The sequence below is a fragment of the Phocoena phocoena genome, chromosome 2 (genome assembly GCF_963924675.1).
Source record: "Phocoena phocoena chromosome 2, mPhoPho1.1, whole genome shotgun sequence".
NCBI lineage: Eukaryota > Metazoa > Chordata > Mammalia > Artiodactyla > Phocoenidae > Phocoena > Phocoena phocoena.
Window position 1 is genome coordinate 2,400,477 of NC_089220.1, and position 22,916 is coordinate 2,423,392.

Consider the following 22,916-nt stretch of genomic DNA (forward strand, 5'->3'; position numbering starts at 1 on the left):
TACACTGTAGATTTTAACATACCAAACATAAAAAGGTCAACTGAATCCTGCAGAAGCACACCAAGTAAATTTCAACATAAGAAGAGATTCCTTTTTACTAAAAGAAGACGCCCTTAAGGGGCACAGAGGAATGTGTTGGAAAGTTCACTCATTCAGAACAAAGTGTGCTGACTGCAGAGTGGTGAGAAAAGACACCTTTAGAAGGCAGCACTCATGCATTAACACAGCTCATGAGCATGGAGCTGAAGAATATTTGTGTATGTTCTGGTTCCACCAGGAAGGAACTGGGGGAAATCCGGTCCCTCTACCTTTCCTTTGTGTACCCACCAGCTCTTAAGAAATGCCGGTGCAAAGATCTCCAAAGGGGTGAGACACCACCCCGCGTGCATACTGACCTTTCCTCCCGCTCCCGTTTCTGTTTCCGAGCGTGGCGATCCATCACGCTGGTTTTAGTCCTCGTCTTCTTCCAGGAGTAGTAAAATTTCACCAGGCTTGCTATAGATTTATCAGGAAGCTAAATACAAAAAATGAGTTGGCTTAGACTTAAAGCTAATCTTTAAAAATCAAATGTGTGTAGATATATTTCATAAGGATCACTCTCATGTATTCAGAAATGTCCTAAGTCACAGCCATTTTTCTCTGAATTCACAAAAGAACTCTCATCGATACATTTTCAAATTACTGAAGTTTGACTGTAAGTGAAACTTAGCCCATGAAAGACTGCAGTCAGCTTAAGATGAATCAGAGTTTTCACACGACTACAGCTTCTAACATAACTTCTAGGTTATTTTTTTTAAATTCATTTTAGCACTAATGTAACCGTCAGTAAGCTTTCACAGTAGGAGTCCACCAAATACCTTTCTAGAAGTGACAGGTCAGCAAAACTCCCCAGGGAGACAGGGGTCCCATGATGTTTGGCCTCATCCACCATCAGAGACCCTTTCTATCAGAACACTCTGGGGGGACTTCCCTGGTGGCACAGTGGTTAAGAATCCACCTGCCAATGCAGGGGACATGGGTTCAATCCCTGGTCCAGGAAGATCCCACATGCCACGGAGCAACTAAGCCCATGCGCCACAACTGCTGAGCCCACGCGCCGCAACTACTGAAGCCCGCGCACCTAGAGCCCGTGCTCTACAACAAGAGAAGCCACTGCAAAATGAGAAGCCCGCGCACTGCAACGAAGAGGAGCCCCTGCTCGCTGCAACTAGAGAGAAAGCCCGCGTGCAGCAATGAAGACCCAATGCAGCCAAAAAAAAAAAGAAAGGACACTCAGGGTCGTCCCGACAAGAGGGGTGGGGTGGGGTGGGCTGAGGTACAGCTATCAAGCTGGGAGGTGCTAGGGAATAGCTCACTCTTGTAATGTGAAGCCTCTCACGCACCCAGTAGCTTGCAGTGAGCTGCTTTATTAAAAACGGGAACACTCATGCTCGAGGATGACAGCCCTACCCCTCAGGTACATTGCGGGGCCGGGGGGGTTGGGGGGGGCACACAGTGAATGGTCTCACCTACTCACCATTTGTTGGATTCTATGAAAAGTTTTCCCGTGAAAACTAAAGGCTTGCTCAAATAAGACTTTATCTTCCACAGTCCACTCATCTGGGAAGGGGGTAAAGTTGGGCAAGTCAGCCAATGACTTTTCAATATTATGCTTATGCCAAAAGAGCATCCCAAGAGCCTAGAAAAACAGTATCAGTGAAATTTTTAGACCAACAACATGACTGACATGACTGAAACATTAAAGTGGAAATGAGGCTGGCACAAGAAGAGCAAGTATTTCTTCATCCCCAGACAAATTCACAAATGGCGAACCCACGTACACTGCTAAGTGGCAGACGCTGATCCGTGCCCTTTTGTACACTAACTCATTTGTCTCAAGCCCTATGAGATAAGTTCCATTATTCTCAATTCTCAAGTTGGAATATGGAGGCCCTGAGAAATTCAGTAACTTGCCAATGGTCACAGCTAGTAAACAGCAGAAGCAGTGGGACTCTGGAAGCTGTGCTCGTACAGGGTCACACTCTAAAGCCACTGGATATGAAGGAGAAAGTAACTCAAAGAGCACACAATTGTTTGTTATTCTTTTGCCAAAAAATTTCAAATCTAAAGAGTTTTTTCCAGCTCAGAAAGGAAAAAAAATACAAATGGGTAAGGAACAAATTAGAAACAAGAGAGTTCAGGAATACTTTCCAAAGAAAACTCCCTGTATGTCAATTTTAAAGTGGAAATGATCATACTTTTGAAGACCAAAATCCTTAAAAATATATACAAGTGTAATCAGCAATCATCCAATAATAATTACACTTTCTAAATAGAAAAAAAATCGATGATTTTCTGAGGAGCTTTGTAAAGTTCATAAGTAGGGTTTGGAGAAAGAGAAGCATACACACTTCTTGCTTTGAAAGATTCTGAAACTACCTTATTGTAATTGGTTTTCCTGACAGTTCTACCAGGGTAGAATGACTAAAAGTAAGGCCAAGGCTAAAAGAAAGGGTCCAAGTCTATATAACCAAAATCAGTGGTATCCTCAGGCATTAGGGTAAATGAAAAATTTTGGTAATTTACAGGCTGTAAAATCTAGATCAGTACAAAGGAAAGCACTAATCCAATTTAATGTGATTACCTGAAAGAATCGTAATTAGAAATAAGGCTGAAATAAGATATCATCACACTTTGGGAGAAAAATTAATCTTGTGGATTTCTCATTAATTGGCTCCAAACAATTTTTTAAAAACCTTAGTCAAATTTTACAACCAGAAAGTGATTCAAAGCAATTAATATTAAAACAGGTTTGAGTGTGACACCATGAGTCAGGAAAAAAACCATCACACAACCACAAGAATGATAAACAAATCCCATATTCAAATACGAAAGCATTATGCCCAAGTATCCAGCACCTAAGAGCCACTGCTCCCCTAAACAGTGCAGACTGGCAGGAACACATACATGCTTTTCCAATCAAAGGGTCTTCTACCACTTATCTCAAGCAGTAGAAAAGGGGACTAGAGCCTTGTATAATACTGCTAGTGACTACAAAGAAAGGCTAATGAGCAAACAGTGCTACCCAACACAGAGAACAGAAGAAAATTAACAGGTCAACTATAAACCCCATTTGTAACAACAAAGGAAAACCATGCCATTACCTGTTCCATGTTGTACCCATGCTTCTCTTTGGCAATGGCAACGTATTCATCCACTGAAAAACAAGACAAGAGGCCAGTAAACAAACCGAGGGGCAGGGCACAGTCTACGGGCACCAGAATGGACACTGACGTATACGTATTTCAGGCCGGCCATGCACAAGAATAAAAATAAAGACTAGACAGGAACAAAATAGAGCTGAATAATATGATCTCATTATGGGTCCTCCATATATAAACCCCACAGAGAAATGGCTGAAAAAATACTCACAGTACTTATTTCTGGATGGTGAGATTATAATTCTGTTTGTGTTTTTAACAAGGTTCTACTTAAATTTTCTATGATAAATATTACTTTGGTACTTTGAAAGTAATTATTTAGAAATAAAAAGAAATATTAAATAGGGGTTTGCTTTTAAGTCTCAGCTGAGGTTGAAGAACAAGCAACCCACTTTTATGTTAAAAAAAATCTAAGAGATAAATTACATGCACCACCGCCTAGTATTTGCTCTCAAACTCCCAAACAAGGTGGCTAATGCCAGCTCCCGAGCACTAAGGAAACACCCAGGAAAACTAACAGCCTCAAGCCCCGGAGGCTGCCACCCCCAGCGACAAACCTCCCTCCTCTCTACACTTTCTAGCCTTTCTCCCAGAAAAATAAGAGACTACTAATCAACAAGCACTTCTTTATTCATATATGACTTTTCTTCATAAACTACAAAAATAATACAAGCTTGAAAATCAAATAGCACAGAATTGTACGAAACAAACACTAAATCCTACTAGCCCCTATTGCCCTTCCCTCAAAACTCACTCTCCAGGTGCAACGACCAGACTTAGAGTTGAGAAAATAAGGCTGAGTGTTACAGCAGACACCTAATAAAAGTCAGTGCTTCTAAGTTTCAGAATGCTATTCAATTCTATCACAACCATCCTTCCTAATTTTGGTATAACTGACAACTAACTAGGAAAAAGAAATCAATTTTGGAAAAGAATTCAAACTCATTAGCATATATTCTAATATAAGGGGAAAATTTCTTCCACTGACAAGAGTCAATTAAGACACTAATTTTCTATTTTCTTTTTTACATCTAAAATACAAACTGACTGGTTACTCCACTCAGAAGAGAGTAAAATTCCAATTTACCTGAGAGTCAGTGAATGATAAAGGCCCTTGTTTGTCCCCAAAGTTGACACTGGTGATTTTTATTTATTTTTAAAATATTCATTCATTTTGTTGTGCCAGGTCTTAGGCACATGGGCTCCTTGGTTGCTGCCAGTGCGCTCCTTAGTTGTGGCATGCAAACTTAGTTGCGGCATGCATGTGGGATCTAGTTCCCTGACCAGGGATTGAACCTGGACCCCCTGCATGAGGAGTGCGGAGTCTTAACCACTGCGCCACCAGGGAAGTCCCGTAACTGGTGATTTTTAAACTGGGGGCGTAAATATTCCGAAGTGTGTCCCTTGTTTTACTTCACAATAGGGTAGATTATGCCAAATAAGAGAAAAATGCTCAAACGTTCAAAAAGAAAAAAAGGGCTTCCCTGGTGGCGCAGTGGTTGGGAGTCCGCCTGCCAATGCAGGGGACGCGGGTTTGTGCCCTGGTCCGGGAAGATCCCACATGCCGCGGAGCGGCTGGGCCCGTGAGCCATGGCCGCTGAGCCTGTGCGTCGGAGCCTGTGCTTGAGGCTACAACAGTGAGAGGCCTGCGTACGGCAAAAAAACCAAACAAACAAAAAAGTAAGGCTGCAGAGCGGGTGGCTGTGCACACCTGGCCAGAGATAACTCTTCTGAGAGGTGCCTAGATGCTGCCAGCGGCACCTAGAGCCCGGCGCTGGACCGCAGGTCAGAGGACAAAGACCAGGTAATGAGATGTGCACAAGTCAAGAACACGTGAGAGAGGAAGAGAGAAAAACAATGTACAGTGAACTGAGGGTCAACCCTGGAGGTCTGCTTTAAGGGTTCCTTCTTTTAATAAATATTTAGTGAACAAACAATAAACGAACCTCAAACTTCTGCTATATAATCTCAACTCTGCGAGCATACAGCTTTCCAGACGCTGTTATTCACCTTAGCTGAGTAAGCAATGTGTGACGTGTGCACACATTCAGTCATGTGATCACCAGTCAGTCAAATGATCTTTAAGCAAATAATGCACAGGCTGGATGCGATGCAGGAGGCCCTCGAGAGCCTGTCCTGCCCACAGCTCGCTCTCGGGGCAGAACCAGAATCTGCTACATGAGTAACAGGGTCCATTAAACCTGTCCCCATTGTCTCTCACCAGATTTACCTTAAAAATTACAAGGGAAACAAAAGCATTCTTTAGATGCGTTTTCTATTTTCATCTGTTCTTTTGTTTTAACACAAAATTAGCTGGTGGTAGGGCCAGGAAAACAGACTAACACAGTGGATTCCAGCTGCTGCAGCTAAGGGTAAATGTAACATCTGCCACATTGTAAACTGCAAGGTGCTCTTATACGGTGGCTTTTCAAGTCACTCATCTTTTAGGTTTTCTTGAAGACCACCCTGTGGACTCAAATCTAAAGCAAAGGAAGAACGCTGTCATAGCTACTTAAGTAAAGTCACCTGGTATGTCTACCAGGCGCCTTGAGGGTGTGATGAAATAAGTTAATATATGGGGAGCCTTACAACTTGTAAAAGAATTACCATCTGATACCCACTAGCAAAAATACCATTTTTCATTCTTTTCATTGCTCAATGTCCAATAAAGGTTAGACAAACATTTGCTGAATGAATGCTGGGGGACCTGTGATATGTACAATGTCAACATTTTCAGTTCTTTTTCTAGCAAGTTGAAAGGCAGCGCGTATCATTAAAAAGCCTACAGATAACAAATGCTGGAGAGGGTGTTGAGAAAAGGGGACCCTCCTACACTGTTGGTGGGAATGTGAACTGGTGCAGCCACTGTGGAAAACAGCATGGAGGTTCCTTAAAAAACTCAAAATAGGGGCTTCCCTGGTGGCACAGTGGTTGAGAGTCCGCCTGCTGAGGCAGGGTACACAGGTTCGTGGCCCCGGTCTGGGAAGATCCCACATGCCGCGGAGCGGCTGGGCCCGTGAGCCATGGCTGCTGAGCCTGCGGGTCCGGAGCCTGTGCTCGGCAATGGGAGAGGCCACAGCAGTGAGAGGCCCGCGTACCGCAAAAAAACAAAACAAAAACTAAAAATTGAGCTACCATATGATCCAGCAATCCCACTCCTGGGCATATATCTGGAAAAGATATATGCACCCCAATGTTCACAGCAGCACTATTTACAGTAGCCAAGACATGGGAACAACCCAAGTGCTCATTAACAGATGACTGGCTTAAGAAGATGGGGTGTATTTATACAATGGAGTATTATTCAGCCATGAAAAAGAATGAAATATTGCCATTTGCAGCAACATGGATGGACCTAGAGATTATCATACTAAGTGAAGTAAGTTGGACAGAGAAAGACCAATATCTGACATCACGCATCCATGGAATCTAAAAAATAATACAAATCAATTTAAATACAAAACAAAAACAGACTCATACTTATGGTTATTACCAAAGTGGAAAGGGGGAGGGGTAGACAAATTAGGGGTATGGGATTAACAGATCCAAACTACTATACATAAAATAGGCAACAAAGATTTATTGTATAGCACAGGGAACTATAGTCAATATCTTGTATAACCCTGTAATGGAAAATAATCTAAAAAAATATATATGTAAAAAACGGAATCACTTTGCTGTTCACCTGAAACTAACATAATATTGTAAATCAACTGTACCTCAATTTAAAAAGAAAGGAAGGAAGGGAGGGAGGGAGGGAGGGAGAGAGAGAGAAAGAGAAAGGAAGCAAGGAAGGAAGGAAGAAAGAAAGAAAGAAAGGAGGGAGGGAGGGAGGCAGGGAGGAGGAAAGGCAGCACAGGTCACGTATTGGGTAAGAAAGACTCAGGTCAGATCTTGGCTCTGTCTCTTGATAAAACGAGTTCACAGCTAGCGGTGCCTGGCGCATAGTAAGCCCCATATTTGAAACTGTGTTACCCTTAGCAACTTCCTAAACCTTCGTAGGAAGTTGCTCTCCCCGGAAAAGCTGGGTTATAGCACCTGACTGAAAACTACAGCACAGCAGGAACCCCTCCTCTCCCCTCCTCCTCACACAATGTTTCGGACTAGAGTTAATTCAGAATACAGCCATTGGCACAAACAATGCTGCGGACAGGGCTTGTCTCTTACTACCTTCCCACCCTGTATAGCCCCCAGCCCTCATTCCCTTTCATCATCAGAGGGCATGGCCACCCATCACAGTTTCTGGACTCCCGATGCCCTCCCCACCACCTGCCTGACACAGCCTGCCAGGAACTATGGGTAGGTCATGAAGAAAATGGAAAGTGTACATTTTTCAAAACCTCCCATGTGCTTTCCTTAAGCAAAAGTGAGCTTTCAACCTAAGAAAACAAAATCCACTCCCAACTGCCTTGTCTGTGGACAAAAGATGAAACAGGAAGGGAAGCAAGAGACGTACAAGCTGCCTGAGACAAAGAAAGCCGGGGTCCGTGGGGTCATTTCCAACACTTTCTTTTATCTGGCAACAATAATCTTGACTTTGCCTGTAGAAGACTGAAGGTTAACCAGAGTCCATCCCAGTCTGGGGCGAGGAGCCACTGCGGGCAGAGTCACTGAGTGAGCTGTGATCAGGACATCCCAAGGTCCCTGGCCCGGGCATCTGCACCCAGCAGCCCTCCCCAAGGCACAGGCCAGAAGCACGTGTTTCTTGTGCAGGTTAGCTAACAGTCTAACCCGTCGTCAGCAGCAGAAGCAGCAGACACAGAGTTAAGTGTACTCTGCTTTAAAAACAATTTCAAAAGAAATAATGCAATGTTTTTAAAAACTTGAAAACTCCCATAGGAACAACCAGGGAGAACTGTCTCATCTTAAATTATGACGGATAAAGACACCTGCACCACTCTGATCCTTTAAGAAGTACACGGACTATACAAACCATGGCTTTTTTTGACAAGACCTTACCATTATGGAAAGCATAGGTGAATGAATTATGTTTTCGGGGTAACATCACTTAAAGGTAGAAGGTGTGAGAGACTTCCCTAGTTGTGCAGTGGTTAAGAATCCGCCTGCCAATGCAGGGGACACGGGTTCGAGCCCTAGTCTGGGAAGATCCCACATGGTGCGGAGCAACTAAGCCCGCAAGCCACAACTACTGAGCCCGTGCCACACTACTGAAGCCTGTGCGCCTAGAGCCCGTGCTCCGCAACGGGAGAAGCCACCGCAATGAGAAGCCCGCGCACCTCAATGAAGAGTAGCCCCCGCTCGCCACAACTAGAGAGAGAACCCGTGGGCAGCAATGAAGACCCAATGAGGCCATAAATAAATAAATAAACAAGTAAACGTATTTATTTTAAAAAAGGTAGAATGTGTGAGATTCATCAAAAAAATTTACAAAATTCGTAAAGCTCAGTCAAACGTTTATTGAACTACCCTTACTATGTACTGAACACTCTACTAAGTAGGCCAAAATGCAAAAGAAAAATGATTTATTGCAGTAGCTTGAAACAACACACAGGTGGCAGAGGAGAACATAAATACACAAAATAACAGTGTAGATGCAGGATAATGTGAGAATGCAAAATACTCAGTAACTAGTGACGGCGATGATGATAACTCAAGGAAAGCTTCCTAAAGATTCAACAGCTATACTGACTAATAAGAGTCACTAACATCTGAGAATTTACTATGTTCGGGCCACTGCGCTAAGCTCTCTACCAGGATTATCTTTTTAATCCTCTCCGATAATTCTATTATCACTCCCATTGACAAACGAAGAAACTGAGGCGCAGAGAAGTTAGACCATTTGGGCAGGGTCACACAGCTGGTAAGTAGCAGTGCTAGGACTCATGTACACCGAGTGTCTGGCCCCAGGACCCATGGCGTTAAACCTCCGTTAACTACCCCATCTCTTGAGTAAGGGAGACGGGGGGAAGGGCATGTCAGATAAGAACAGTCTCCACTCCACGGTAGAGAGAACTGAGCAAGGCACATCAACACGATCTATTCAGTTTGAATGAAGTTAAGAAAACAGAACTGTGGCTGATGAAGGAAGGGACAGAAACTGAGGGTAACAGGCAAATGGCTGCCTCCTGCGAGGCTTCACTGGTTTCTATATTCATGTTTTAACCCAATGACCTAAATGCTCCCAGTACCATTAGTAAAAATCTCAAATTCAATTGCAAAAAGGGGAAGAATGCAGATGAAAACTGCCCCCTTAACCTTAACTCACCCTTCCCTCCCCCAGATACTGCAGCGATTTGGAATACCTTGTGATCTTGCATAGTCTATGCAGAGCAAGAGGCTGACACCATAAGGTGTGCTGAGGACAAAGCTACAGCCTTAATACAGCTTTTTAAAATTTTTACCATCATAACATTTACAGTAGCTTTAGGTGCTGCAAAGGAAATACGGTACCAATTTCTCTCTCGTAACTCAAAATGAGCATGCTAAGTTTTCTTCAAGAATACGGTAACAACTATCGTGGTACCTCTTTTTATTATTAAATAAGAAATGAGTTATCACTGTAACTCGCTGAGAATCAAAATGAGCTTAAATCATTTAGGTAGAGCAACTATGCCACCTGGTGGGCACAAACATTACTACAGCTAATATTTCAGTGACCCCTCTGAATATCTTGCGGTGGGGGATAGAGGGCTTAAGAAATAAGCCACAGAGTCTCAGCCAGAGCACAATGTAATGTAATGAACCAGTCCTTCCTAGTCAATGATGAAACACATCTTCTTCATGACAATGCTATTTCATAACGTAGTTTTGTTAAAATCCCACTCTAAAGAAAAAGCTCCTCCCACCCTCCGGCATCCCAGTAAATACTACAAAATCCAGCCCAGTCTCATAGACAATCTGATCAAGTGGAAATAAGAAATATGAATACTCTACTAAGCCATACACGCTGAAATTCAGCTTCTGGCATCCGTTGCTACCTAATCCACCCAGAATCAACGTACACAACTCTGAACAAGTCCTACCCCTGACTCTGTGCCAGTTTCCTCATCACATAAGAATGGATTGACCCTTATGTCTTCCAGGGCTAAGATTTTAAGAGTAATTTTAAAAACATCTAAATGTTAAATTTAAACGTTTTTTGTGTGCTGCATTAAACATTTTTTCCAAGAAAAGGATAAGAGCATCCCTCCCCCTTTACTCTAGTATTCATACATTTGTGTATTCTCCAGAAAGGCATACACAGAATCTCCCATATTTTAAAAACTGATCATCACTAGAATGAATGACATTTAGTTGTGACTAATCAAAACAATAACCACCTTTTCCCTTAAAAATGCCCAAAGTCTACGGTAAAGAGTAAGATCAACGCAGTGACACACTATTCTCTTGCATCTCTGTCACACCAAGTCAACTTACTTGATGACTGAGTCCCTCACAGCAGGCAGCCGTGCACTCAGAATAATCTTGTTTGCTGTCCTGTGCTTTGCTTTGTGTACATGAGCTGAAGGAAGGAACCATGCTCACAACAAGGTCTGCATCTCCCTCAATTGAGGCAACATTCCCTGACATTAAAAGAGGGGGAAAAAGGGCTTCCCTGGTGGCTCAGTGGTTGAGAGTCCGCCTGCCGATGCAGGGGACACGGGTTCGTGCCCCGGTCCGGGAGGATCCCACATGCCGCAGAGCGGCTGGGCCCGTGAGCCATGGCTGCTGAGCCTGCGCATCTGGAGCCTATGCTCCGCAATGGGAGAGGCCACAACAGTGAGAGGCCCGCGTACCGCAAAAAAAAAAAAAAAAAAAAAAAAAAAAAAAAGGGGGGGGGGTGGGGAGACTAACAGTTGTTTCACCTATAACCTCATAGCGGACTCTAGTGGAAAGAGCCCTAGACCATGAGTCAAAGTCCTTAGTTTCCATCAGGAACTTGCAGGCTAAGCCCATTTCATCACTTGTAAAATAATAAGTATTCTATAAATACTTTGTATAAAAATACACATATATAAATATATATACACATATAAATGCTTTGCATACTTTGTATAAAAATAAAGAAGAGTCGAAATATACAGATGAAAAGTATTAAAATTAATTCCTTCATAAACATTTGTGAGATTCAACCAGAAGGAAGGGATGCAACAGTTTACAACCACAGAATTAGTTTAGCAAGAGAACCTGCCCAGTCCTTGAACTCCGTCCATCAGAGCTGTGCTCCAATTCAACAGTTCCTAATCCTGTCTGCTAAGAATCATCTGACAAACGTCTTTAAAATACTGACTCTTGGGCTCCACCCTGTTTTGTAAATGTATGTGTATACGCATGTATGTGTGTTCATGTTTATGTCTGTATATATGTGTGTGCATGGATGTGTATGTATACTTTATGCATAGAGTTTTTAGTAAAGTATGATGTGCGTAGAGAGAAGCACTTATATAAGGGTACAGCAAGGTGAATTCTCAGAAAATGAACACACTCAGATCACGGAAAGAATCTAACACACTCTTTATGTTTTTGGTTTGTTTTTACAACATTCCCAGGTGATTATGATGGGCCAGTTTTGAGAATCAATGAATTAGAGCATAAAGTTAATGTGTAAAGACCATTCCCTATTTTAATGTGATAAAAACCCTCTCAATAAACACAAAATTTTAAGGTTTTGGCATTTAAAAGAATACGACAATATCAGAACCACAGAAATGAGAAGAAATGTTCCTGCTATATAAAATACGGTTTTTGAATTTGTGAGTTGTGAATTTCAACTATGCAAAAAAAACCCTCCTGCTTGTGGGGTTCTGAGCAGGGGAGGAAGGAGGTGGTCAGAAGAAGGGTTTAAAAGTCTGTAAATCCTGGTGACTCCCTATAACTTGTATACAAACCTCACTTCATAGGGACATTTGTCCTTTAACCCTGCCTCTTCCAAACTCTATATACAATGCTCCTCCCTCCAGTACAATCCACCTGTATACAAGACACTGGAAGGACGGATCCTAAAAGAGACTCAAGTGGCCAAGGGAAACTCAGAGGGAGGCTAGGTTACAGGAAGGTGACAAAAGGCTCTGCCCATCACAAACTTCAGACAAGTCCCTTCTCTGTGGGCCTGGTTTCTTCAGCTCTAATAACAAAAGCTAGACTGCAGAGTGGGCTAGTGAGATCACGGGGGGCATGTCTGTTAGGAGGCGGCAGGTATTCCCACTGCCGATGCTTGAATCTTGTGGGGGAGGGGGAGCATCTTCATCCACTAAAGAAATCTAAGTTTTCAAAGTAGGCTGCAGAAGAGCGATATTTTATAATAAACTAATCTGTTTTACATTTAATTATTCCCCACTGATTCAATACATCTTTTAGGCCTACTGTGTGCCCGGTACTGCTTATATATCCATGATTAAAAAGGATAGTCTCTGCCTTCATAGAACTCACAGCCCGGCCAGAGAGAGAAATAATTACACAAGTAATTAATTCCAATTGTCATAAGTGCCAGAGAAAAAGAACTATGAATGCACTTAACTGGGAAACGTGATCTGCAGAATCCTTTTCTGCTGGAAAAGGACATTATAAATTCCTGCTTACTCATATGTTATTTATAGTAGGGAAAAAATTGAAAAAATATAAATGTCCAAGAATAGGGACATGGTTAAGTAAACTAAGCTATTTGATGGGATATTATTCAGGACCAAACCTCAGTGTAACTTTTAATCATAGGAAAACTAAAATTGGAAAACTATTATATTAGTATGATCCATTTGTACTTAAAATCAGAGTATACACAAGCTCAGAGAAAAGACACGAAAGCAAAATTTTAGTAGTGGTTATAGCCAATGTGATGAGAGGAAGGAATTACAGGCTACTTTGAATAATAAAAACAAGCTTGTACGTATACTCGTAATTACTTTTCTGAACCATTTGAGAGTGTCATATAATATATGCTGAGTATTACTCTTAAATACTCAGCATATATTTTCTAAGAGTAGTGCTCTTATGTAACGACAGAACAGTAAATTTAACACTGAAACAATACTTTAATCTGTATTCCGATCTGGCCAACCAACCCAAAATGTGCTTTACATTTGCTAAAGAATTTTAAAGTAAATCCCAGTTATTTCATATATCTATATCTATATCTATATCTATCTATATATATATATCAGTATTCATCTTTTTAAAAATGTGGATATATTTTTTGCAGAACCATAATGTCATTATCACACCTAACAAAAATAGCAAAATTCCCTGGTATGAGAAACAAAGGCATACTCGCTGGATAGTCTAAAATGTAGAAGTCCAACAATAACAAACACAGGAGAGAACACTGAGCAAATAAGTCGTGTGTTTCATTGGTAGCAGTATAAACCAGCTTGACCACCTTGGAAAATAATTTGGCATTGATCTAAATATCTATATTCCAAATAGATATCAGAAATAAGTCAAAGAATGTTCCCAGTAGTAATAGTTGGCAGTAATAAAAAACTGAGATGTCCATTGTGAACAGAAAGGATAAATAAATTACAACTTAACAAACTGAAAAATTTTAAGTTTAAAAGGATGAAGATAAGACACACTGATATGATTGAAGGGTAAGGGAGGACTAACGGAGGGCTCCCACTATCATTCAGCTCTTTGTCTCTTCTAATAAGTTTTACACATTTTGGTTAACTCTAGAGCACTTAAAAGAATAAAAACGATTTTTAAAAAGTAGTTTTCACACCCTGAAAAACATCACAAACTTCAAGCCCCCTGATAGCCATTTATTTATAAATGGCTGAAAACCAAGGCCAGTATTAGCTTACCTGACCCCTCCCTGACTCACTCCGGTCCCAGACCTAACCGATGAGAACTCTAAGTACACTCTTCCCTCTTGTCAACGCACCATACCTTTTACCAGGGCAGTTTCCCAACAGACTGCAAGCTACACGTGGGCAGACTTGCCAGATCGTTCGTTCTTGTATTCCTCCAGGACCTGACACATAAACAGTCACTCAAATATTTACTGAGTAAATAAATGGACACCACAAGGTGAGTGGCAAAGAAGAAAATGTTAGAGGGCTCCAAGTGACCCAAGTTACAGAGCAAATAGCCAAAAAGCCTATTTTCGCAAACCTCCATACGAGGAGTGTCCACACCCCATCATCTTCTCATTGGACAAGTACTGATCCACCACATGCCAAGAGAGGACTGACAGAGAGCTGAACAAGCATACCAAGCTCCTCTGCTCGTTCATTTAGCACAGAGGAGGGACATAAAGTAAGTAATACTACGCCAGGTGATGACAAGTGGAATGAAGGGAACGAAGATAAGGCAGTAGGGGTCTCTGTGCCTACTTTGTAGTGTAGTCAAGAAGGGCCCCCTCCTAGTGACCAGGAGAAACTGAGGGAGAGAACGCCATGCGGACATTTGGGAGAAGACTGATCCAGACAAAGGGAACGGAAAAGGCTCTGGACAGTGTGCTCGGGATGAGTTCCAGAGGGCAGAAGTGGGGTCAGACTACCGAGAGCCTTGTGGCAACTGTCAGGTCTTTTGACTTCAATCTGCAGTGAGTTAGAAAGTCCTGAATATAGACTCCCGACATTTACTATATATTTCTATGAAAGTTTAGACATTCACTACATACCTGTGAAGATCTCACTCACCATATAATCTTGAAAATGTGTACTGAAGTCAAATGACTTAATGCAGAAACAACTTTTGCAAATACTGCAGGTCTAAAAAGGGTTCTCATTCCAAGAAAGCTAAAACTTATTTTAAAATCTCTAATTTGACTTGCCTTTTGACACAATTTTAAATTCTATATGTCTATCATGTTATATGTGTTATTTTTTTTTCTTTAAAGTTAATAGTTCGGCCAGCCTAAAATAAAAAAAGCCTTCCAGCCCGGCTGTCTCTGGCATAGCTAATGATGTCCATCTTTGTCTACTTTAACACTGAGACCAGTGCTTCGTACCATTGTTCCAGTTTCTCCTCATTTTTATAAAATAAAAACAAAGAGCAATCAATCACTTAAATAACTGCAGAAGTAATGATTATATATAACCTATACAATATGTAATGTATAAATGAGCAAAACCATCTGTTTTACTGATTCCCAATAGCCAAAAGTGACCTCGTTAACTTCTACGCCCAAGGCAACCACAGCCGAGTCTAAGGTACCTGCTTCTTCAGGAAACTATCAACAGCGTGCAGGGCTGTGTACTGGCATCCCCCTTCCAGCTCCAATTCACCTCTTTCAAGCCCTACCTTAAAAAGAATCAAACAATAAAAAAAATCATCCTCAGATTACTCCCTTTCTTAACCTGTCCTCTCTTACTCTCTTCTAAAACTCCCTTCTAAGAATTCTCCCAGGCCACAGTTTTGTATTACATTTGACCATACATGCTCTGATAAACTTTTTTGTTTTCCTAAAAACAGTAAAGTGAAACAGACTGGGAATAAGATCTGGCCTAACTCTCTATATATGTCAAAGAAGACAAGACTACCTACTAAAATAACCTTTTGAAATTTCTTGCAACTAACATGTCCACTTTGTTCTGCTAACTTTCAAGTGCTTCTCTTACACAAAGCCCAAACCTTGGGTGGGTCTATGTATAAGGGTAGGGACCAGAGGGGAATGTGAAGAGTGCACTGCACTGCACCCAGGGCGGCAGCATCCCACTGAGAGAAGACCGCCCTAAAGCCATTAGCGGCAAGCAAGGTGGACATCTAGGGTGCAGACCAAGTGAGACGAGGAGGGAGGACAGCCTGGAATAGGGTGGGGAGGGTGCCCACAGGTGAGAGGAGAGGAAGGCATCCAGGTAGGAGGGCAGCAGTACACATCTCAACGGGGACTTGGGGAGCAGACCATCCGGGAGATGATATCCTATCACAGAAACAGAGTGCCTAGTAGGTACGTCAATGAAAATGTGGGGAATAAACGGTGAAACAATGCAGACGACCTAGAGGTAAGAAGTATCCCGCTTTAAAGGCATGTGAAGGCCACCTGGACCACCCAGCTAACCCACACTCCTCTCATCTCATTTCCTTTGAGCACTCCCAACGTTCATGTTTTGACTTCCTAAATCTCCATCAAGCCTCCTTTTAACAGCAATGGCCCAGAGAGGCATCAACATCCCTCCCCTGCAAGTGCAACCGCAGGTACCGCCTCTAGCCCCAGCTCTCTTCTAAACCACAGGGCCGTCAAGAGCTTTCTAATGTGCACAATACTGCTTCTAGCTAAAAATCCCTCCAAAATCCTCATCCCTTTAAGAACTGGGCCTGTCTTTCCAGCTTCACTGCTTCTCACTTCCCCAGGGACAACGCGCGTCACAGCCCGGCAGGTCTCTAAATGCTGTGCAAACGCCAACGCTATCTCCTCTTCTTAGAGCGCATGTGTGCCCCTCATCCAGCCAGTGCACTTACTCCTTCCTCATCGTCCTACCCAAATGCCATCTGTTTCCATTGCTTGTTTCTACCTAGGAAAACAGAGTGCTTTCTGCTGGGTCCCAAGGGGCGCGTCCAAATACTAAGAGTACGCAGGAGATGCCTGATGCTAAAATAATGTAAGAATCAGCTGCCCTCTCTTCCAATTAGTGAGCGTTTTTCAGTCTCTCTCACTGTCTGTCCAATCTCCAGATTCCACCACATGATTTAACCTTCATTCACACCTTTGTCCCCTTAGTAGCATGTCATCACTTAATCATGTAACTTTCCACAATAATTTTTATACTACTATCTAAATTCTATTGTTCTCATCTGTGCTACTTGGAATTATTTACATTTCCTCTACGTGAAATATGTCTCTACAAGGCACGTTTTTTCTAGGCATACTCCAAAGGTCGTATCTCTCCTTAAGGAAGTTTTACTTAGACACAGCCAGAGCAACTTATGTAGTACCAGTAATGCTTTAAGTATTTTGGTTTATTAAATCAAACAGTACACCAAGGCAGATGTGTGTAATAAATGCAGTCTGGACACCAGAGATCTAGCCCAAACTTGGCTACTAACTAGCTGAGGGACCTTAAGCATTTGACCTAACTTCTCTAGACCTCAATTTTTCACAACTAAGAAGAAACAGTTGGACTAAATACATATAAATTATCTGTTTACATGTTCATTTTCCCCTTCTATCTCCATTAGAATATAAACTTCCTGAATCCCTCAGTCCTGGTACACTACCAGGCACACAAAACTGCTCAATAAAAATGTGAATGAGGGCTTCCCTGGTGGCGCAGTGGTTGAGAGTCCGCCTGCCGATGCAGGGGACACAGGTTCGTGCCTGGTCTGGGAGGATCCCACATGCCGCGGAGTGGGTGGGCCCGTGAGCCATGGCCGCTGAGCCTGCGCTCCGCAACGGGAGAGGCCACAGCAGTGAGAGGCCCGTGTACAGCAAAAAAAAAAAAAAAAAAAATCTGAATGAAACCAATTCTCACTAAATAAAACCAAATTCAATATAACCCTAATTGAGATACTTTTGGAGGAAAATTTGTTTAAAAATAAATAAATAAATAAAAAGAAAAGAGTAAATTATGGTGGACCCATACTTGGTAGTTTAAAACTAGGTAATTGTATTGGGTTGGCCAAAAAGTTCGTTTGGGGTTTTCCATAACATGGTACAGAAAAATCTGAATGATCTTTTTGGCCAATCCAATAAATGTATTCAAACAGAACAAAGTCCCACATGTGTTGTTAACAGCAAATTGCTAAACAGCTCATATATGTGATTTAAAAGCCATCTACTTATTAAGATACATAAAAATATTAGGAGAAGTATATATATTGTAAACAGTGACTATAAGAGGGCTTTTTTTAAAAGAAGGTTATTTATTCATTCACTCATCATTCAACCATTTATTTATTTATGGCTGCGTTGGGTCTTCGTTGCTGCGAGCAGGCTTTCTCTAGTTGTGTCAAGTGGGGGCTACTCTTCGTTGAGTTGCGGAGCACGGGCTCTAGGCACGCGGGTTTCAGTAGTTGTGACACACGGGCTCAGCAGTTGTGACACACGGGCTCAGTAGTTGTGGCTCACGGGCTTAGTTGCTCCGCGGCACGTGGGATCTTCCCGGACCAGGGCTCAAACCCATGTCCCCTGTGTTGGCAGACGGATTCTTAACCACTGTGCCACCAGGGAAGTCTCACGAGGGCTTTCTTTAATTGTCTACATTATACATTCTATATTGTTTGAAATTTCTACAACAGTATTTATTTCTACAACCACAGAATAATTTTGTAAACTTGCAGTAACCCTAAGAGGCAGAACTCTAAACATTTACTTGAGAGGAAAGAAACCAACCCAGGAAAAGCCAGGAATCTACAGACATCCTTACACATGGGGACATCTACTAGAAGTCTACAGATGTCCCAAATCTCCTATTTCTGCATCAAGTCAGAATCAATTGTTGGACAACCAAGACTTCCACATTCTTTCAAAATAAATTAGAAAGGCAAGTAGAAAATACTTCTTTTTTGTCTATGTACTGGGAGGGAGAGAAGCTGAGGGGGAAATGATAGATGGCAAAGAGAACAAATTATGTATACTTGTCCCCAGTGACACTATGGCCACATTTCAAGGCATAACTACGATTAGACTACTCATCAAAGAATATGATTCCCAAAGCTCCACAAATGGAACCTAACTCACATCAACAACTGTGTTCACATCCTCACACTGGAGCAGTTAAGCAAACTCTCATCGATCCACAATTCCATTCCGAGGGATGTATCTTAAGAAAATACTAAAAACACAACAATAACAACAAAAGAGAACAAAGCTCTGATTCCGTTTTTCACCACCGCCTTCTTTTACAGTATCAACAATTAGAAACAACCTAAATTTTCAATAGAAGAATGCTTAAATACACTGATACATCCATTAAACATTATTTTAAATATTTACAAGGGGTTTAGCAAGGTAACGAATGCTTAGGTCATTGTTCAGGAAGACAATACACACTCACATACATAGAAATACCAACATCTCACTTATAAAAATATGCACAGAGGAAAAAAAGGGATTGGGAAAACATCCAAAATGTTTAACAGTTATCTCTGGGTGATGAAATAATGGGTGAACTGTTTCTTCTTTATATTTTTCTGTGCCTTCTGAACTTTCAACAATATATAAATGTTACTTGTAGATTGGTTTTAAGAGTTTAAAGTTTTAATCAATACTGTCAGGACTTATATTAAAACTGCAAATTTATTTTAGGCAATACCATTGCTTAAAAATCTATTAACTTTTCATATTCTGTTCTTTTCTTGCAGGTCTAGGAAAAATAAGATAATATTAAAATTAAATTCTGACTCCCAAGATTCCAAAGGTAACACATTAACAGCAAGAGGTACTAATACAATCTTCACTGTAATAACGGCAGGACGTGACTGAAATGAAGAGAGGACTGAGACCTGGCGAACTCGATCTGGGGGACACGTTTAGAGCATAAGCCAGGGTGAAGAGCCAGCAAACCTGGATACTACTGGCTGCACCACTGACTCTTTGTGTGAGTTTCACAACCTCTTTGGATTGTGCAATGCCACCTGCAAAATGGGGACAAAAACGTCTCCTTGGTTTACAGTAGAGACTGAATGACATAGGAACGTGGAAAGCATTTCAGTACAGTGCTCAACAAATGCTCACTATTTTTAATATTCAGTTCCAGGCACCATAACTGAAGATGGGCACCATGACCAAACGGAATCTATCCAGGAGTACAACAGAGACGAAAAAGACCCCAAAATCGGGCCATCTGAAAACACTTGAGGCAACCAGGCAGGTTTAACTTGAACTGGGACAGCAAAGAAGGTAGGAGAACTGAACACCTAAAAGACTCATAAGGAAGCAGACTTATTTAACAGAGTTCAGGAAAACAAAGCTTTAAAAATTACACAGATGCAGATTTTCAGCTGTTAGAAGGAACAACATGTCCAAAAATGGAACAGATTGCTTTTTTAAGTGCAAATCCTCAAAGGGAAAAAACAAACAGGAAATACTTAAAAGGTCTTCCCCGGCGCAGTAAAGGCATCAGAATTGCCAATATACTTCCTTTTGCTATTCTGTTCTCCATTATAAAATCATCAAGCAGCAGGCTGGCGAAATTAAGATACTATGAAAATCAGATTAGACTGAGATTATTTTATTCTTGCTAAATTAAGCATTACTAAGAGTAGTTGAATTTCCTGTGTTCCACGGAAGGTACTGTATTTTTTAAAAGGGTCCTTCTTAGTCAAAATCAAATGTTTCTTGACCATCCGAGCTCTTTGCACCTTAATGCAAACATGAATGTTAAATATATAAGAGGAGGATATTTAATATGCATCATCTCTAACCCTCACTTGACAGTGGAAACCTGTTAACACCTACTTTAATACTGCAAAACACAATCTGGAAAATCCTGATCAAAGCCTGAGAGTTCCAGCCTTTATTCACAATTTATGTTTCCTGGCCAACATTTACCACTGAAGGCTTTCTAAGCCCTACCACATTTTAGAGCATTGATTCTTATCCTATTTTTGTCAAAGAGCCTTTAAAAATCCAATTTTCTGCAGGAAAACGTACATACACCAAAAAAAGTTTGCCTGTGATTCACGAGTTCACAAATGGCCGTAAATTCCATCCATGGATCACCCACCCCCACCACTGAAAAATTCTCGAAAGGGGGAATTTATTTTTTCTTCTCTCTTTCAAGTTATGAAGAAAACAAAAACTCTGAAAATGGCAAAGACTTACGGCAATATATCAGACACAAAATTATTCTTGCACGGTATCACCTGAGCAGAAAACTGAAAAAGCAAACTCTGAAAATACAATTAATCTTTCTAGTAACTCTAGGACCCCTACCGGCCCCCCACAAAAGAAAACCCAAAGTAGCTCAGAATATTCATTCTAACAAAAATGTAAACACAAAACAAAGAGCCAATTCAAAAGTTCTACTTCTAGCTAGGATGAAGTCTCACAGTATAAAACCTTTTTCCAGTAACATACATTTGCCCTTTGTAATCCTTCCAATTAGAGATTTGTTAAACTCCTCATCTTTATATCAATAAATCTATAAATTCCCAGCTGAAGGAGTTATACACTACATTATAATTTTCTTTCCGCTCTGAACCCTTCCTCCTAGTTAATTCAGAATATTAGCTGGTACAGCATTTTGAATAAAAAGTAGATTATGAAACCACAGCTTAAGAATCTTTAAATCACTATGACAGGCCACAATAAAGAACACACTTTCAAATTCTTCAAAATTTTACTTTAAAAAGGTAAAATAAATGTAATACATAGAGAGATTTTTACCTACAAAGGTAACTTTAGAAGTTTGCAGTTAAATAAGAAAGGTGGAAAATAAAAGTGCTCTAAAACTTACATTTTGCTTCTGATAGATTCTGATTAGGTGACCAGACCAGCATGCCAAGATTGTCTCGTTCTTGACTGCGTCTTGCTACTTTGGCTTGGTAGAAATAAAAAAAGAAAATTTTTATTATAATTTAACAGACATAACAAGCGACAATTAACACCACCACTCTGCAGGGCTCGAACCCACGTCCCCCGCATTGGAAGGCGGATGCTTTACCACTGAGCCACCAGGGAAGTCCCACAAATTAAGTTTTTCAACACATTAACATGGTATCTCTCTCCATTTATTTAGATTCTCTTTAACTTAGCACCATCAATACAATGTTGAATAGAAGTGGTGAGAGCAGATCCATTCTTGTATTGTTTTGAGTCAAACAAAAGATACTGTATAATTTCATCTGTAATTATGACTGTGTATATTTGTAAAAGAAAAAAGATAAAAACCCACAAACTATTCATAATACATCTAAATCAATGTCTTTAATTATAATAAAATATTCATTTATGTATAAATTTTCAAAAAACCACACCACTCTGGTCTTCTTCAGACCTCGGAAGATGATGTTATCACCCCCCCCTCGACTGGAGTCGGCCCCAATGGAACCCGCACATTTAACACAGGGTGAGGGTGAGGGTGCGGATGGGGAGGCTCTGAATTTGCTGAAATATTTCTACTTTTAAGTCTTTTTCTACCTAACTTTTTACTTATTTCACAAAGAGGTCATATGAGGTAGGTATGATTACTATTCTCACTTGCTAGGTGAGGAAACTAAACAGGTCATTAGTAGCCACTAGGAGGCAGACCTGGACCGACGTTAGGCAGGGTGGTTACAGGGCCCGAGGGTTTAGGCACCATACACTCTGCTGCTCTGCTCCCAGATGGGGACACACAAAAAGGAAGCTGTATGTGGCAAGCTGCTCAAATATTCTTTTAAACTACGAATTCTTCATGTGTGCTTTGAATAACCTTACCCTTCACTACCATTAGTGACTGGGTATTTTAGTGACTTGACAGCAGGAATCCAAAGATTCTTTTAACAACTTTAATAGAGAGTACCATTAAAAAGATTTAACCTGAAAGGAAACATCTGAAGTGCATTCAAATTCTTAAAAATCTGTGATACAAAACAGTAGGTCAAAAGGTTTACAAGTGCCGGGTGTTGAGTTGACTGTACTACTGGATTAACCACAAACAAGTCACATATTACACAGAGCCAATTAAAACATTATCTTCCAAAGGTACAACAGACTGAAGAGAGAGGCTCACTAACCAGCCTTTAGACTGCTTAGACCCAAACTCATTCATCCTAAAGGCATTCTCTTTCTTGACCTTTTTTTTCCCTTTAAACAAATTCCTCTGAAACACGATCAAAGTTATGGAATCTACTTCCAGAAAAAAAAAATTCAACTAAACATAAACACACACACACACACACACACCAATATAAACA

General features: G+C 41.1%; 1 protein-coding gene across 1 annotated transcript in view; it reads right to left on the reverse strand.

Moving 5' to 3' along the window:
- RCOR1 (REST corepressor 1) overlaps positions 1 to 22,916 on the reverse strand; it is a 118,371-nt gene that overhangs the window by 18,363 nt on the left and 77,092 nt on the right. The window contains exons 3-6 of the mRNA XM_065872193.1: positions 21,476 to 21,559; positions 3,144 to 3,196; positions 1,517 to 1,678; positions 396 to 514 (exon numbers count right to left, since the gene is read on the reverse strand). Coding sequence (XP_065728265.1) covers positions 396 to 514; positions 1,517 to 1,678; positions 3,144 to 3,196; positions 21,476 to 21,559 — 418 coding nt within the window. The remainder of the gene's footprint in view (positions 1 to 395; positions 515 to 1,516; positions 1,679 to 3,143; positions 3,197 to 21,475; positions 21,560 to 22,916) is intronic.